The sequence below is a fragment of the Myxocyprinus asiaticus genome, chromosome 27 (genome assembly GCF_019703515.2).
Source record: "Myxocyprinus asiaticus isolate MX2 ecotype Aquarium Trade chromosome 27, UBuf_Myxa_2, whole genome shotgun sequence".
NCBI classification, from domain to species: Eukaryota; Metazoa; Chordata; class Actinopteri; order Cypriniformes; family Catostomidae; genus Myxocyprinus; species Myxocyprinus asiaticus.
Window position 1 is genome coordinate 21,654,548 of NC_059370.1, and position 12,614 is coordinate 21,667,161.

General features: G+C 39.3%; 1 protein-coding gene across 8 annotated transcripts in view; it reads right to left on the bottom strand.

Moving 5' to 3' along the window:
- The window catches only part of LOC127418368 (protein diaphanous homolog 2-like), a 653,451-nt gene that overhangs the window by 469,517 nt on the left and 171,320 nt on the right, over positions 1-12,614 (bottom strand). For all 8 annotated transcript variants that reach the window (XM_051658976.1, XM_051658975.1, XM_051658977.1 and 5 more), the window contains one exon: positions 12,045-12,184. In XM_051658976.1, coding sequence (XP_051514936.1) covers positions 12,045-12,184 — 140 coding nt within the window. The remainder of the gene's footprint in view (positions 1-12,044; positions 12,185-12,614) is intronic.

Sequence of the window (12,614 nt, forward strand, 5' to 3'; positions counted from 1 at the left end):
ATTCGATTTGACATTCAATTTTCAATCACAGAGATGTTATATTGCTATCGTAAACTTCAGATAATACATCAACAGGAGTGCATTGTGTAATACCACTTGATGCTGTGAGAGTCGATTAACAGACTAACATTACCTGCAGAGATCTCCTGCCTTTATTTTCAGATCCCTCAAAATAAACTGCATTTATAGGCCCGAAATGTTATTTTTAAATTTGACATAAATAAAGAATTTTCATTAAACACAAATAGCCCTTAACAGAAAATTATTTTGACACAACCCTTCCATTGTAAGTGCATTACTGTAAATGCAACTGTTTTTACAAAATAAAGGACGAGACAGAATTATTTCCTGCCATTTATGATGTCAACAACGTAACTTTTCTTGAACTCAGGATATTCCTTTAAAGGTTAGTCTCTGCAATTCTTACAAAAGCAAATTAATGCGTTTCCCATTTACTGGATTAAAGATAATTTGCATTACAAAACCATTAACCTATTCTTAACCTGCCCTTTATTAACTGTTAAATCTAACATGGATATGGCTTTTTCATGCTTAAGGCCAGGATCTATTTTCATCTGAAATCCAGATGAAAGGTCAACATGAGCATGTAAGAAGGATGACTGGACTGAAATGAGAGTGAGAATGTGTTTTAATGCAGCTTCTACACTGCACAGTAAGAAGCAATTAGACAAGAGACCTAGTATGAGCGAGCAAATTGGTTATCAAAACAATTCAACCTCACTGATCTTTATTTATTTATTTATTGCAAGTAGTTCATTCCTCCACCATTCTGTCCTAATGAAGACATTAACTTCAGATATCCTGTCAATTCCATGGTTGCTATTTTAATGACAAGGCAAAAGTTTCTTTATCATCTCCCTCCCTCTGTTGTGATCAGTCTATTTGGGTGAATATGTGGGCAGCGAGTGATGGAGAGGTGAAACTGGATTGAGAAATGCATGGCTGATTTCATCACAGTTGTGAAGTGGACAGAAATGGGTGGCAGACCCTTTAGCAGATTCATGACAGATACTGTGTTGTGGAGCGTTAAACAGGGACTGAACCCATTGGTGTGCTCAGAGAACAATATCCCTGGTGTGAGCGTTCTGTGATGTGATTGCTACACACTTTAGAAGTGAGGCACTGGGGCAAAAGCCTGCTCCGTTTAAAAGAGCCGCTGTTCCTTCTAATGACATTTGGATCCCAGCAGGATTCTCAATACAGCCACAATGACTGCACATCAAACCACATCAATGCCAGTCCCGCTTCTCTCTTGAATTGTAGGTTGTGAATATAGGGCAATGATGACAAAGAAATAGCTGAAGGTAGCAAACGTGTGAGTGTATATGCGTATGTGAGTGGAGAGAGAGCACCAGTAGGATTAAACCAACAGAGGTTAGAGTACAGTATAGCTCCACACCTTCTCCAGGCAAACTCAAATGGCTCCCCACGGAGCACAATGCAACGTCCTGACATGTCTCATGATCTCCAAATCTCCACTAGCCCTGCTGCCAACTAGCATATTTTTCAGATTAAATGGGATGTTGTGGGGAAAATAGTTGAAATCTTGCCAGAGTGATGACTGATGTGTGGCATTAACCGAATGGAAGTTTTAGAAATGCTCTGCTGATGGAGCATGCCACTTAAAAAGGAGTCTGCTATCTCCACGTCTCCCTGCCTTGATTCAACACTTTTCCAAATGTTAATGTGAAATCATATTAATATGAAATCATTTTAGTGATCATTTTAATTACGGAGTGAGTTTACACTTACAACAAAACATACAAGCATAATCGTTGTAAGTTTGTGCATGTAAACAAACTCTGTCTAGTTTAAGTGCAAATAAGATAATTGTTTCCTATGTTCTAAAACGTTTGCTTGAGCTTTGAATGAACTGACCTGATTTGAGCAGCACAGGACAGTTTAACTTAATACACCAGAGGTCATAAATATTTTAGACTTAAATTCAAACATCTGGTATTATTGATCTGGTGGTGAAGTATGTCAGAGAGCAGGCAGACAGGGACAGGGTAATCAGTCATGACTGTCACTTCACATGCTAATGGTTTAGCGGTTCCTCGTTCAGAAGTCAATGGCTGTGTGTGTGCTCACTATGCTGCCAAGGGACTGATGTGGGCTGTCACTCAGAAACATGTAGGTCACCTGCTACTCAATCCCCTGACCCAAATAACTCAAACCAGTCAAAAACATCAAAAACACACAGAGTGCTAAAGGAAAAATAAACCTAAAAGCACACTAATATGGAGCACTGACATATAATCTGTCTATATTACCCTTACTTGGAATGCATGTTGTGGCATTACAGAAAAGTAACACTTGCAACCAAAAATAAAAGCGCACACACACACACACACACACACACACAAAAATAATATTATTCATATCTCTCTACCACAGTATGTCATTTCTGTGCGAGACACCAGAGCAAAAACCTCTCATAAAAGGTAAGAAGGCTTGACAAAACAATTAATAATCAGAGAGGTTGCGACAAAAATCACAGACAGCCCAAAGATATTGAATTTAGTGCAGCAGAATACTAATTGTCCCCCATACCTGTGCAATACCATTTCTCACTAAATCAATATTGAATTCAAATCAGATTTCTGAATTATGCCTTGCTGCAGGGCTCCACAGATACGGCTAGCTTTGAGGTTAACAGATGGTGGCATAAAATGAAATGGGCATCCAGCTTAAAATATATCCAGTCACGGAGGACATCAGGATTGGTGGGTTCCTTTACTGCCTCTGAAAAAGCTCTAGTGTAGTGGCAGATGTGACCACTGGTTTTGTTATACCCTCTATAACAAGGTCTGAAGTACACTGACACGCAGAAATACAAAAGGCTCCACATACTGGCAGGGCTATGACAGCTAGAGTGAATGTGTGATCAATAATTTTCAAGAAAAAACAGCATCTAATTTAACCGACATCTTATCCACAGTGAGAGAGGACCAAATAAGAGCACATTAAATTCTGGGTAATACAGAGGGAAAATTCCATCTTTTAGTTTTTTTTATACTGTATTCTGGTAAATAATGAAAACTAATGCAATTAATAAGTAACATGTATTTATAAACGAAAGCCAGCAATAATGAACTCATGATTAAGGCAGAATCACTGCATGAAAAACAGTTATTAACAACACTTATTTTCTTAATTAGCCCAAAATGAATGAGTTAAAAACAGTGGAGGTTTGACACTGCTGTTGTGGCTGCGCATATATGAATTGATAATTTGTCTGACTCCTGTCCTTTATTTCTCCTTGACGGTGGCTGATTCAAGGGAGCTGATCCATAGCCTGAGGGCCAGAGCCAGGTTTATAATAACATTTGGAGTCTGGAGAGAGTAGAAACTAGCCGCACAGTCCAGGAAAAATGACTCCCTCTGCCTCTTTGTCAAGACAGACAATTTATTTCACGGCCCAACAGGTGAAGATTTTATTACTTTCTTTGGGTAACTCAACTGAAAGATGTTAAAAGTCGTATCACTAATTTAAAAGAGAACCTCGTCCAATATCCCTCACAACATACACACAACAGCAATTCCATGTCAGTGATCAAGTGATGAGAAAAGGACCTCTTAATGCTATTTGTTGTACAAAACAAGCCCAGATAGGTTTTCAGAAATCGAGTACTTTGCAGCCTCTGTAAGGTGCAATTTAATTACCACAGATGCATGTCAAGTCTTAACTTTCACCAAAACCCAAAATGAAATGTTGTCTGCAGCACTTTTCACGTGGAGTGACGCTAGCTTTGACGCCCTGATGCAAATACCTGAATTGGTGCTATTAGCGCATTTGTATCTTATATTTTGTTTGGAAAATGTTAATGAAACATAATTGTTACATATTGTTTTGTTTTCTGTCCTAAGAAGGAAATAAATGCATTTTAACAGGAAAATAAGTAGATATAGAGTCATATTTCAGCATTTTCAAAATCTGTGATTAATCGCAATTAACCGTGAAAAATTATGTGATTATTTGTGATTAAAAAATTTAATTGACTGACAGCATTTTAATAACAATCAATTTGGTTTCAAAAACCAATATTAGATAACTAACTATTTGCATATTTTGTTTCCTTTACACCGGTCAGCACAAAATACAGTACATGTAATGTCAAATCACATTTAGAAAATCAACTATGCAGCAATGGACAAGGGTTTCTTGCCAGGCGTGCAAAAGTTTGAATGGCGGACTCGCACTGTAAACAATGTCTGACAAACCTGCATTGGCATCTCTATGTCTCCTGGTTTTATCCATCATGGCATTGTTGACTGCCTGTTACATTAATTGAGACATACAACATACCCACAAACACACACATCTGCAGAGACAATTTAATATGGGGTAGAAGCTGTTTTACTTAAAAATAATGTCTTCAAGTACCTACACTGGCCAAAAAGCATTTGGATATTTCAATATTGTTGAATTAGAATTAGTTAACAAAATACCAAACAAACACCAAGCAGTACAAGCAGACTTTCATAATCATTTCTTAAAAAAAAAAAAAAGAAATAAAAATAATGGTTTTAAATTACATCATAAATAGATATGCTGTTCAAAAATTAAAATAAAATAGTATTTGGAAACTTTCTGGTGGTCAAATTTAGTGGAACATGGCCATAGTTAATGGGAGCACATCTGTTACTCTTCTAGGACAGCTGTGTAAATTTGAGGGGAAATTACTTTCACATTCACTGATACATTCACTCATTCATCCACTAAAAAAAATCATCAAGACCAGTAGGTTAAAAGTAATGGCAAAAATGTCAGACTTGTTCAGAGATAAGATCTTGCATCATTTGTTTGCAGATTCCACTAGGTTTGATATTGTGGTATTTAATGCAATGATAATCTTCCATTGTATGTGTGGCTGAAGTGTCCAAATACATTTTGGGGGCACTTTGGGCATTTAATAAAGTCTTAAATTGGTGGCAGACTAAATGTCCGGTGTTTAAAAGAACAAACCTCGTGACACCCGAAGTGTGATTGTCTCAGTCCACTATTTGATACTCTTTCAAATCCTTGAATAGGGCTAAACCCTTAAGGGTCTGAAGATGAACAGATTCCTGTTAAGGAGTATCAAATCTTCAAAGGCACTAATAAGCCATTACCTCCAGCACATGTGTCCACAGGCACTCAGCGAAGGACAGCCGCATAGGCAGAATGATGGATTCACAGGCTCTTCAGGGCAGCTGGTAGTGTCAGCACATCTCCACTCCAATACACATCTCTACTCCCTCAGACCCCTGTCCCACACGGCTAACTACGATCCATGGCTAACTTGCATTCAAACCCTACACTGCAAAATAAATAAATAAATTATACTACTAAAAAACCCTCAAGGGGAAAAATGCAGCAGCTCCACCATGAAGATTTAAACATAATAAAAAGTTGGAGCCAAGTTCAGTTTTGGCTGATTTTCCTCATAGCGTATCTTTGAGCCTGCAGATTCAATATGGAAGTCACTGCTGGGATTTAAAGTAGAGTGTAAAAGCGGGGAGTGTAATACAGGGGGCTTAGCACCAGAAGCCCTTCAGAAGTACAGAACAGTGCAATGGTGCTGTGTCAAAGATGAAACACACATTCCTATTGGTGGTGTATTGATGGAGAATCAGTGCAGCCGGTGTTCAGCAAGATTCTATGCTCCTGCAGAATCTAATCCCCCTAAGACCCCAAGAGTTAGCCGGTTGGATGCATAGTTATTGCACTTTATTTACGATTTTCCTTCTTGATAAAAAATTAAATAAATAAATAAATAAATCTATCTATCTATCTATCTATCTATCTATCTATCTATCTATCTATCTATCTATCTATCTATCTATCTATCTATATATATATATATATATGATGATCTGTTAGCACTAAGCTAGTGGCATTATTTCAAAGACATTTGGTGCTTCCCAATCTGTAAACTTCTGCACTATTCTTCGTATATAGTATACTAACACTAAAACTAATGAGTACTTGGATGATGCACTTCTTCAACTGTCCAAACGGAGTATAGAATGTTGGACAGTTGACTGGCTTCTTTTTCTGGTCTGACAAAACAAATATAAATAATGGAGAATGTAGCAAATAGCAAAACTTCAGTGAAGACAGCACCTTACAAATGTAAGTTGAATACTTAACTATCACCACACGCTATGTAGATATGTACATTGTTTGAGAAACAAGTGTTGAACTGAGGCTGGCTAACGCACTAAATCTAACGGCAACAGATTGCATGTGTTTAAATATCACTTCAGCTTGTCAACTGTTAATCAGCGAATACTTCCGTGTAGTAAAAAGAAACATTAAGTGTTCCATTTGGGATGATACTACACTTTTAATAATCATATTAATCATACACTTCATGGCTGAGTGCATAGTGTATGTTGTGAGTGCATAGTGTATAGTGCATCATTTGGGACACAGCTACTGTCAAATGACATAAAGAGATATGGAGTATTTCAAATCAGGCACTGAATAGAACCAGAACCCATTCAGTGCTTCAGTATGCTAAACTAACTGCTTTTGTGAGGAAACAGCTCATCACTTAATGAATTAATCGCCTGTCCACTACTCTTCAACATGGTTTACATTAACAGTCCTTTTGGAGTGAACTATGTGTGGAGTTTACTACAAAAAATTGCTGTTTTTATAAGTCAGACAATTTTGTATTTATTTGTAAATTAAAATATACATTTATTTGTATGGTATCCGCACACTGTGACTAACTGTCAAAACAAGCTAGTTCACCACTGCGTCGAAACAAGCTAGTTCACTATTGCGCTCTCTCCAATGGTAGAGCCGCAGAGGTCGGTATTTCAGTATAAAAGAATCTCTGACAGAATCACTTTTCGGGTCCAAAGGGGGATAGAATCTTGCATCAAACTGCCACAGCACTACAGACCTCTTACTGCTCATCTACACTGAAGAACACCAAAAGAGCAAGAGCTCTTGGAATTGATGACAAAGCTGCAGGGTTTTATGCACGAGTAGATGTTGGAAAAGTTCTGGATTACTTCTTGCATTGTAATATCATTCCTGCACTACACTGCATGCCCTGTGGCACTCTTTGTACAGCTGCATCAAAAATAAATAAAAGAAGAAGGAACAAAACCATGAAAGAGGCAAGAAAAAAATGGCTTCCATTAGATACAGAGCATATTAACTCTGCGTAAATGAGGAAATACGACCAAATGATTATCTGTTAGTTGGCATTTTGGTAAGTCTGAGAATTCGAAGTTAATGAAACAAGACTCCAAGTGTGCTTTCATGAGAAAGAGAGAGAGAGAGAGAGAGAGAGAGAGAGAGAGAGAGAGAGAGAGAGAGCGTGACAGAGAGATAGATGGGGGGGAAGAGAGATTTTAATTCTATTTTTATTGTTATTTGTTACTGCTTTATTATTATTATTATTTGTCTTGTCATTATCTGTTTTGTGTATTAATGCTTTGGCAATATTTTTTGTAAACACAATCATGCTACTACTTTAAATTGAAATTGAATTGAGAGAGAGAGAGAGAGAGAGAGAGAGAGAGAGAGAGAGAGAGAGAGATGAACATGCAAAGAAAGCCACAAGATGAAGAAGTGAGAAATGAACTACCAAAATGAGCAGTTGAGGACTGGAAAATATATAACAGAGGTTAAAATGAAGAGTGAAATGTTCGAGGAAGAGGCAGCGACCGCCCCAAGCACAGCCATCGGTGTACGGATATGTGAGTCTGTGAGCTCCACACCTGTGAGGGACTACTGGGAAATGTGAGTCTTCTCCAGCCCAGCAGCCACCTGGGCAGCCAAACAGGTGCTCAGCCCAGACAATTACACCATTACACAAACACTGGCCAGCCAATGAGAGGAGCTTAACAGAAAGTGACAGTAACTCGGCTCTGCTTATTCAAATAATTTTTTGGATTCAGTAGCATGCAAAACAGTTGAGTTTTGTTGGTGAAAACCCACTTTCATACCTGTTAAATGTGCTTCCAAATGAGTGACTTTAAAGGTGCTGTAAGCCATTTCAGTGTTCTGGAATTTTCACGAAACTGAGCCGTTAAATTATCCGTGCCCCCTCTTTCCAAAACCCCGCCCTCCAAAGATTACGTTGAGATCGAAACCGAGCAGTAGAGCAGCATTGTGTGTTCCCATGGCTGTCAAATGCAACAGTAGCACAATAGTGCCCTCGACTGAGAAATATTATAAATCTGAATATGGCATTAAAGGTGCACTCAGTAACTTTTTTGCTTGTGTCATCTTGGACTTACAGTGACACCTAGTGGTGTGGATGTAGCATTATTCAAAATCAATAGTTTTCAGTTTCAGATGCCATTATAGAAATTCACTATTCACAATCAGCCATGATTTATTTAATCCAAAAGTGAAAGAATCAAGAAGGTTACTGAGATTAAGTGAGTAGTATTCAGCTGGTCATGAGATTCTAAAATGGCAGCCCCCATGAGGGCGCCCCTGCCCCATATACAAAAATGTGTCCATGGGATGCTTTCTGCCTGTCAATCATTTTGTGCTTTCTCATGGGTTGTAGTTGAAGTTGATGCATAAATGTGTACTCAGTAATTTTTTTCTCCTTTAATAAAGTTACTACTGTAGAAATGAATTGTAATTTTGAAACATATGTATAAAATCATAACCACTCACATGAGATGAGGACTCTAGTCATATCAGTAACCTTATAAAAGCTGTTTTATTCTATATGGGGCAGAGTCAAGTGCTGTCACAGAGGCAGGTGAGATATCTCAGGACACTTATTTCATTAATATTTTTCAGGGAGTATAAACAGTTTTTGCATACCTCCCCATGAAAAGAAAATCACTTACAGCACCTTTAAGTTGGAATTTGTAGTGCAAGAAAGTTTTTTTTTTTTTCTTCTTCTTCTTTCTTTTTTTCTTTGTTAATTACAATTATCACCTAGAGAATTCAATCATCCATTCTGCTGCACTTGTTTTAATATAGCAAACTGCTCTGGCTATAATGTCAATGTCAGATTATGGCATGCCATGCAGGACAATTAGTGCACAAGTGGAAGCTACACAGAAACAAGACAAAACTCTTCAGTGTTCAGTTCTGAAAAAGGGTGTACTGTAGAAAAGTCCTAATTGGGGTGAAAATAGAGTAGCCTCTGAGGGTGCATAAGAAAATAATTGTAATGACAGAGTTCAAATTTACAGTGATTTATTGACAAATAAAAATATTCACATTACAAGCATCCGTTGAAGCTCAAAATTGCTGTTCCTCTCATCTTATGATATTAAACACTTCTTTTGTCAAACAGCTATGGCAATTTTCATAATTTCATAGTTTCACCGGTGTACTGCAATGATTAGTAATCCATTACATTTGTATGAACAGGTGTGATAAGTTTGCCATTTTACATACAGGATTTAACCATCCCCACCTCACTTACTCTGCTCCTGAGTGCACTTTATGATTATTATGGAACAGAGCATGTTGCAGGAATCATGACTTAAAAGGCATTCACACACTTACATATTTCTTGGAGAGGAGATAAGGTATGAAGGGACTCATGAGTAATTGCACCCTTGCAAAGTGAAGGAACTTGGGGTCATTTTCATCACAAATTAATTTTTCATTCAGCATGTACAGTGGCTTTATGTCCAAACATTTCAAACTCGCAAGGAGTGTAGTTAGGAAATAAAAAAAATAAAAAAAATAATAAAAAAGAGCAGTTTATGGAGAACTGAGTCTGGTCCCAGAGGAATTACATTTTAAGTAGACACCTAACTTTTTGGCATCTCTTTTTCATCTGTGTGGGATGGAGCATGGATGTGATAGTTATTCTTTGCTTTCTTGATCTAAAGAGACTACTTTCATTTAACATCCTGAAATGAGAATTAGCAACTGTAACAGTATAAGGACAGGAAAGGAGGAGGCGGGAACCAGCTGAACAGTCAAAGTAATATTTAATGTAAAATTAAAACATAAAGACACAAAACACAAACACACACATGGCAGCTACGTGTGGCTCTCTCTCTCCTGAGCTGCCACATCCAACTGCCTTTATCCCACTCCTCGTCTGATTAGCCCAATTGGGGCCGGGCATGCATAGTCACGGCCCGGCCCCGCCCTCCTCCTCATCACAGCCACCATCTAGACACCAAATCCCTTTAAGGTGGTCATTACAAAATGAAATAAGGGTGAAATTGTGCACATGAAGCTATCCACTAATACAGACGGCAGTTATTTACTCCACTGCATTATGCTACTGTCTTTTGCACGGTTGTCTCAAATATATAAACCTGTAAAGGTCACACTAGCATACTGTATTCAGTGCATGGAGCGGAAACTTCCTGTGTGTTGTGATCCATAATAATTAGCTCCAGTCCATATTAATTGTAGCACAGATGAGCTGGGAAGAAGCTTGTATATTCCCTCAGTATTGTTAAAAGAAAGATGGAAAAACTGAGGAAAAAGGTGCAGGTGGAGAAGAAAGATATCAGCAAAGCAGTGACCTTCAGTGGGCGGGTGAGACACCACTCAGCACCCCTCTCTTGCTGGGTACTCACAAGTTCAGCCATTTCCAAATGCCCGGAGGGTGGCCCTGGCCTCGGCAGCCCCTCAGCGCAAACTGCCCTTTTACTGAGAGGATGTGCTGACGCCACACGTCTTCAGCCAAACCAGTCCGAACTTTAAAACATTCTTTACTTGTGGGGGGGGACAAAGTGTGGGCTCCTCAAAGAACAACATCATGTATCCATTTCCAATGATTAATGGCTAACACTGGAGTAAATAACTGGATGCACGGGGCCCTGACACTGCACTGTGATGATCTGATAAATAAGACATGACAAGATGCCATCCAATCATTTAATTATGGCAATAACAAGAAATTACCTTGAGTCACTGTGTTCTACAACTCACATTTATACTGTTTTTCTGTAACAAGAAAACAATAGTGAAGTCATTTCGGTGTTTGTGTTTCTTTGACTAGTCGCACTGTACTGCCATCTGGGGAGAAGGGCAGGGGCGCCTATTAATTGCTTTCCAGCACAGATCACATCTGTTGCTGGGTGAGTGTTCAGCAGATGATGTCTCCAGCGAGACCGAACCGATCCCCGTTAGTAGGTGAGCAGAGGCGCATAATGCCGGTGGATCAAATAACAGTTCTTCTCAGGCTCTGAGAAGGTCCACTCTCCCACTGTGCAATGGTAGACCTAAAGAGATCGTCTGCCTGCCAGTTGCATGATGACCACTTTATATGCGGTGCTCATTGATTCACATTAAGAGTCATCTCTCAGACAGTGCTCTGGTAAATAATTGAGAGGGTCTGCTGTCACATAGTGTTCCTCTGCGCTACTGGGACCAAATTAAATTTGAGGATCCCATCCACCAGAGGGGAGACAACTTTGTGGGAGCAGGCTGAGGGAATTGAGATGGGCATTATTATGAGTAAATGAGAGGGGCCAATAAAACCTTGCCAGATATAGGCAGGGTGGGAGGAGGGGGTGGGGGTGGTGGTTGGGGAGCAAGAGAAATGCAAAATTATTTTAAGTAGAACATTAGCTATGATCAAAACAGATTAAAAAAGCAGGCGGGCATCGGTGGGAGAGACACTTTAGTGGAGGGACTTGAAAGGGAAGGGAAGTGGTGGTGGTGTGCTTATTAACGTTTCTGAGAATGGCTGGCTGTCTGAAGTGTTAAAAAAAGGATTTCCTATCTATTAGAGCTTAATAGATAGAGTAGAGAGATGACAGGGCTGGGCTCAAAGTTACTGGAGGCTACACTCATTTAGATTGTTATGCTATGGGCTATGCTCATTTAACCAGGATCGGGGATCCATATGGACTGAAGGTTAAAAGACCCATTGACAGATTTCCAATTAGCATCCAGAAAGAAATCCTGCAAGATTGCCAAGTGCAGACAGGAAAATGAGGTTTAACTTTTTGTTTCGGAATGAGGTGTCAAGTACTTCATCAGAATCTACAGATGAAAGGTTTCAGTAGGAGAAAAATGGAAAGCTTGGCACTTTCACCGAAATGCATAAGTTAAACAGAAGAGGACTGACCTGACGGGGTTGCTGGTCAAGGACACACGAAGGGACTCCAGGCAGTTGAGCAGTTTGTCTTCGGAGATACCTGAGCGCAGCTCGTGTACGTATTCCTGTGACGAGAGTGTACACTCGTGCTTGCTGTTCCTCAGTCCACCCTGGGGAAACAAGACACATTAAGGGATCAGCCACTGCACCGCTGAGTTGTACACCCTGTTAGGCCTGTCACACGTTAATTACAACATCTGTATTAGACTTGATCATTGAAAGTCTCTGGAATAGCTGTAGTCCATGAGCACTTTTCTCTGTTAGTTACATTTTGCCCTTCTTTCCTTTGAGTCGCTTGCCCCTATTTGCCTCTAGGACAGGGGTCGTGAACCTATGGCATGCGTTCCAGCACTGGCACGCGGAGAGGTAATCACTGGCATGCCAGCAACGGCGAGAGAGGAGTAGACTATTATAATTAAAGAATTTCCACACCTGCATTTCAATCTACATCTCGATGTAATCCTTCCTCATGATCACGCAGCATGTTTTCATGAACTAAATGGAAGGCTAAACAAAAAGTTAAAATTTGATGAGACTGCA